A 5,817-nucleotide genomic window follows, 5' to 3' on the forward strand; every position below is an offset into this window, starting at 1 on the left:
AAAAAATATGAAATAGTAGGTGAGGGAATGTTCTATCTGTCAAAGATGTAAGTATGATACCTCAACTTCTCTAGGCTTATTACAACCCTTCCCCATTCCTGATCGTGCATGGGCAGCTGTTAGATTAGATTCTATTGATGGACTACCAATGTCAAAAGGGAAAGACACCATCCTTGTAGTGATAGACAAACTCATTAAATATGGCCATTTTTAGCCCTATCTCACCCTTTTACTACTCTAACTGTTGTTCAATAGTACTTATATCAAATTTATAAGCTTCATGGAGTTCCATAATGCATCGTTTCTAATAGGGACAAGGTGTTCATCAATTCCTTTTGGCAAGCCTTGTTCAAACAGATAGGGGTCAAGCTTCATCTCTCTACTGCTTATCACCCCTAAATTGATGGTCAGACTGAGGTCCTAAATAGGTGCTTAAAAGGGTACTTGAGGTACATGTCAGAGGAGAGGCATTCTGATTGGATCCTATGGTTGCCCCTAGCTGAATGGTGGTATAATACCACTTACCATTCTGCCATACAAACTACCTCATATGAGGCACTATATGGTCAGGAACCCCTTCATCACATACCCTATCTGGCTGGATCCTTCTAAGTTGCAACTGTAGATCAAGATTTATAGTAGAGAGAAGCAGCTAGAAGTATGTTAATGTTCCATTTAAAGAGGGCACATGAGAGAATGAAGCAGATGACAGATAAAAGGAGATCTGAAAAAGAGTTTCAAGTACGGGACTTGGTTTATTTGAAGCTCCAACCCTACAGACAACACTCTATTAGGAATAGGGGTAATCAAAAGCTCTCACATTACTATTTTGGGCCTTATCTAGTGGCAGCCAAGAGGGAAAGGTTGTATACAAACTGACTTTACCAACTGATGCTCGTATTCACTCCACTTTTCACATGTCTCATCTTAAGAAACATATTGGCTCAGCTCTTAATTCTACCACATTACCTCCTACAAATTCTGATGGCACTTTTGTCAAGAAACTAGTTCGAATACTAGATAGAATAATGGTTAAAAAAGGGAACCAGGCAGCTACTAAGGTGTTAGTGGAATAGGCCAACACTTTTCTTGAAGACTTAACTTGGGAAAGTTTGATTGAATTCCAGTAGAAATATCCAATGTTTGATCCTTGTGGACAAGGATCTTGTTCAAGAGGGAACTACTTGATATAGAGTAATTAGTGGCAACAATAAAATGTTTTGCATTTATGTTATTTTTAGTTATTGTAACAAAACGTTGTGTTTTGTGCTTGAGTGTTTTAATGAAACGATGCATGTAAGTAAGGGGTAAACTAGATTAGTACTCAAAATGGGTCATTTAGGGTAAGTGATCGTTTAAGTGAAACAGTACGGATTGAGCCTACTTCTGTTGGTTGCCAGGTTGTCAATTCCTGTCCATTACTTACCCCTTTTAATGACCAATCAAAAAGGGATGAAGCAGTTGAGAATATACAACACATTTTTTCTTCCTCAACTTCTCTGATTCCTTTTCTCTCTTTTCTCTGTATCCGTTCTCTTCTTCAATCCTTCTATTTCGAATTCTTTTTCCCTCATCAGAACGTCACAAAGTTGTTTAGTTTTAAAGAACATTGGCATATGCTCAGCACCTTTGATCTCCAACACAGCTTTAGGGGGATTGTTGTTAATCATCCAGCGCTGGAGTTCGATGCTCATGGCTTGATCCTTATCGCAAACAAAAAAAAACCCTTGTCACTGATCCATACCCTTCATCCGACAACTTCTTTGCCTTTGACAGATCTTGATGAAACAATGATCCTAGCCTCACCAATGTTTTCGCCAGTTCTAGGTTCTTAAAAAAAACCCAACAATCTTTCACTTGCAAAGGAAATATCTAAAAATAAAATACACAGAGAGACGGTGTTTACCTCAATAGGAGATACCTGATAGAGCCTGGATTTCAAGAAATTTGGACCCGTTATTGTTATCGTGAAAGTCTCTTCTGGGCTGCCAATTGTTACTATTTCAAAATCCTACAGGTAAGTCTACTGTGAGCCTCCCGCTAGATACTTCAAAATCCTAACAAGATTATAAGGACCTTATCCAAGAGATACAATGGTTGGTGTATAGTATCTGGCATGAAAGCTGATAAGAAAACACCAACTGAGATCTTGTAAGGGAACAAATCCATAGCGAGGGCCAAATTAAGGCCTCCTAAGTCGTGCCCAACAACAATGGCCTGTTCGATGCCAAAAATGTCAACAATTGTCTACTGTATTCCTCAAATGTACGAACATCATGGATTACCTTCATGTTTACGCCAGATACTGCAAGGTCGAGCAGTGTGTGTTGAATAAACTTAAATGAAATAGAGTTATGTTATATGAAATGTCAAAAGTTATGAAAGGTCAAGAGTTATCTTGTTTTTTAATGGGTTTAAATTAGTAGTTTTTTTCTTTTAGGAGAATGAAAGGTCAAGAGTCATTGGTGCTATTATTATATATTAATATTTTTAGTTTTTTTATTGTTTTAAAGGGTAGACTATAGCCTATAAATAGTTTGTAAGCTTTTGATATTATGGAATGAACAATTTCTACAATTTGGTATCTGAGCTATGGAGAGTGTGACTAGTAATGTGCCATTGCCTCGACTAACAAAAGTGAACTATGAGAATTGGAGCATCCAAATGAAAGCTCTACTCGAGTCTCAAGATGGTTGGGAGGTGGTCCAAGAAGGTTTTGTAGAACTGACAACTACTGCGGGATATACGACGACTCAAAACAAGGCGTTGAAAGAAATGCGATCGAAATATAAGGTGACATTGTACATGTTATTCCGAGCTATTGACGAGTCGGGCTTTGAGAAGATTGCAAGTACAACAACTTCAAAAGAAGCGTGGGACATTTTAGCATAGGTATACAAAGAAGCCGACCGAGTTAAACAAGTCCACCTTCAAACTCTTCGTGGCGAGCTGGAAGGCATGAAGATGAAGGAATCAGAAGATGTCTCCGACTACATCACGCGTGTTCAAACCGTGGTGAACCAACTCAACCAAAACGGAGAAACGTTAACCGATGCACGAGTTGTAGAGAAGATTTTGAGATCATTAACTGACAGTTTCGAAAATGTCGTATGTGCCATAGAAGAGTCAAAGGATCTAGCAACGCTCACAGTCGATGAACTCACCGGTTCTCTCAAGGTACATAAACAACATAAGAAGAAGAAGAAAGAGGAGGTCGTGGAGATCGAGGAAATGGTCGTGGTGGAAAAGACCGAGGTCAAGAAGGGAATTATGAGGAGAAGGAGCATTCAAACCAACAAAATTGGCGTGGAAGAAGACGTGGTCATGGAAGAGGCGGATGGTCGAATTATTCCAATACCGAGTGCTAGAAGTGTGGCAAATATGGTCACTATGCGAAGGATTGTAACTCTGATAAGTGTTACAATTGTAGTAAAGCGAGACATTTCGCGAAAGAATGTCGCGTCTCAAAAAAGGTGGAAGAGACAGCCAACCTAACAACGGAAAATGATGAGGCAAAAGAAGGTTTTCTCTTGATGGCACACAACGAAGTCAACACCAACAACAACATGGTGTGGTACCTTGACACGAGTGCAAGCAACCATATGTGCCGGCTCAAGCACCTATTCAAACAAATGCAAAAGGTTGAAACGGGACATGTGACATTTGGAAATGCGTCGAAGGTTGAGGTAAAAGACCAAGGTACCGTTTGTTATTTACAACAGGATGGGTTAGTTGGGTCAATCCAAGATGTGTATTACGTACCAGACCTCAAGAGCAACATTTTGAAAGGTTATTCAATATTTATGAAAGATCGTGTGTTACACTTGAAAGATAAGGAAGGGTGTTTGGTCGCTCTAGTTGAAATGGAGAGAAATCGCATGTTCAAGTTAAATTTGAAAAGCGTTCGAGGAAAATGTTTGCGAGTCGATGTTGAAGACAAGGCGTCACTGTAGCATCTCCGTTTTGGCCATCTACATTATGGTGGTCTAAACGAGTTGGTGAAGAAGAACATGGTGTATGGGCTACCAGATATGGATTATGAGGGAAAATTTTGTGAAGAATGTGTGCTTGGCAAGCATGCGAGAATTTCATTTCAAAAGAAGGTAGAATATCGGGCTAAGCAACTTCTCGAATTGATTAATACCGACATATGTGGACCAATCACCCCTGAATCTTTTAGTGGTAAAAGGTATTTCATTTCTTTTATCGATGATTTCTCACGAAAAGCATGGGTTTATTTTCTTAAAGAAAAATCCGAGGCATTCGAGGTGTTCAAAAGGTTCAAAGTGATGGTGGAAAAAGCAACTGGTAGACACATCAAATCTGTACGTTCTGATAGAGGTGGCGGGTATACTTCGACGGCTTTCATGGAGTATTGTGAGGAGCAAGGCATAAGACGATTGCTAACCGCACCGTACTTTCCCCAACAAAATGGTGTGGCCGAGAGGAAGAACCGGACTATTCTCGACATGGTTCGATCAATGCTCAAGAGCAAGAAGATGTCGAAAGAATTTTGGGCGGAAGCAGTGTAGTGTGCCATCTATGTGCAAAATCGATGTCCACATGTGAAGTTGGATGATCAAACACCACAATAGGCTTGGAGCGGACAAAAACCATCAGTTTCTCATCTCAAAGTATTCGGTAGTGAGACCTATGCACATGTATCGGATCAATGAAGAACGAAGCTCGAAGACAAAAGCAAAAGGTTTATTTTTATTGGGTATGATGAGAAAATAAAAGGATAAAGCTACTCGACCCGATAACTAAGAAGGTTGTGGTAAGTTATGATGTATGATTTAATGAAGCAAGCGAGTGGGATTGGAATAACTCAACGGAGGTTATCATCAAAGATGGAGGATCATCAATCGCTACACTAACAATCATACCTACAAATCCTGAAATTACCGATGATGAAGATGAACCACAACAACCAAAAATGCGAAGTTTGCAAGATTTGTATGATTCAACAAATGAGGTACATATTGTATGTCTTTTGACAGATTTCGAAAATATAAGTTTTTAAGAGGCGGTGCGAGACAAGAAGTGGCAAGCTGCTATGGATGAGGAGATTAAAGCAATTGACCGCAACAACATATGGGAGTTAACGAAATTACCGAAAGGAAGTCAACCCATTAGTGTGAAGTGGGTGTTCAAAAGAAAGATGAATGCTCAAGGTGAGTTAGAACGGTACAAGGCGTGACTTGTTGCAAAGGGATATAAGCAAAAGGAGGGGATCGATTATGATGAGGTATTTGCTACCGTTGTAAGAATAGAGACAATCTGGTTGCTCATTGCACAAGCGGCACAATTTAAATGGCCGATATTTCAAATGGATGTCAAGTCGGTATTCTTGAATGCTGTGCTCGAAGAAGAAGTCTACATCGAACAACCACCCGGGTACATAAAAAATAGAGAGGAGAAGAAGGTGCTAAAATTGAAGAAGGCACTTTACAGGTTGAAACAAGCACCGCAGGCATGGAATACTCGTATTGATACATACGTCAAGGAGAATGGGTTCAAACAATGTCCTTATGAACATGCCCTCTACGTAAAGAAGAATGGAGGTAATATGTTATTTGTTGCTCTTTATGTCGATTACCTCATTTTTATGGGGAACAATGGTGAGATGATACTAGATTTTAATAGCAAAATGACACAGGAATTCGAAATGATAGATTTGGGTTTAATGAAATTTTTCCTTGGTTTGGAGGTTAGACAAGAAAGGACAGGTATTTTTGTGTCACAGGAGGCATATGCAAAGGAAATTTTGAAGAAGTACAAGATGACACATTGCAACTCGGTATCAACACCAATGGA

General features: G+C 39.5%; 1 protein-coding gene across 1 annotated transcript; it reads right to left on the reverse strand.

Annotated features, from left to right (window-relative positions):
- Window positions 1-1,490: 1,490 nt before the first annotated feature.
- LOC107941048 (putative methylesterase 6) lies at window positions 1,491-2,291 on the reverse strand. Its single transcript, XM_016874563.1, has 3 exons — window positions 2,286-2,291; window positions 2,077-2,217; window positions 1,491-1,703 (listed from the first exon to the last, which is right to left on the reverse strand). Exons 1-3 carry the CDS (start codon window positions 2,289-2,291, stop codon window positions 1,491-1,493), a joined length of 360 nt encoding a protein of 119 aa, XP_016730052.1.
- Between the last annotated feature and the right edge of the window lie 3,526 nt (window positions 2,292-5,817).

This window comes from Gossypium hirsutum, chromosome D12, assembly GCF_007990345.1.
Source record: "Gossypium hirsutum isolate 1008001.06 chromosome D12, Gossypium_hirsutum_v2.1, whole genome shotgun sequence".
NCBI classification, from domain to species: Eukaryota; Viridiplantae; Streptophyta; class Magnoliopsida; order Malvales; family Malvaceae; genus Gossypium; species Gossypium hirsutum.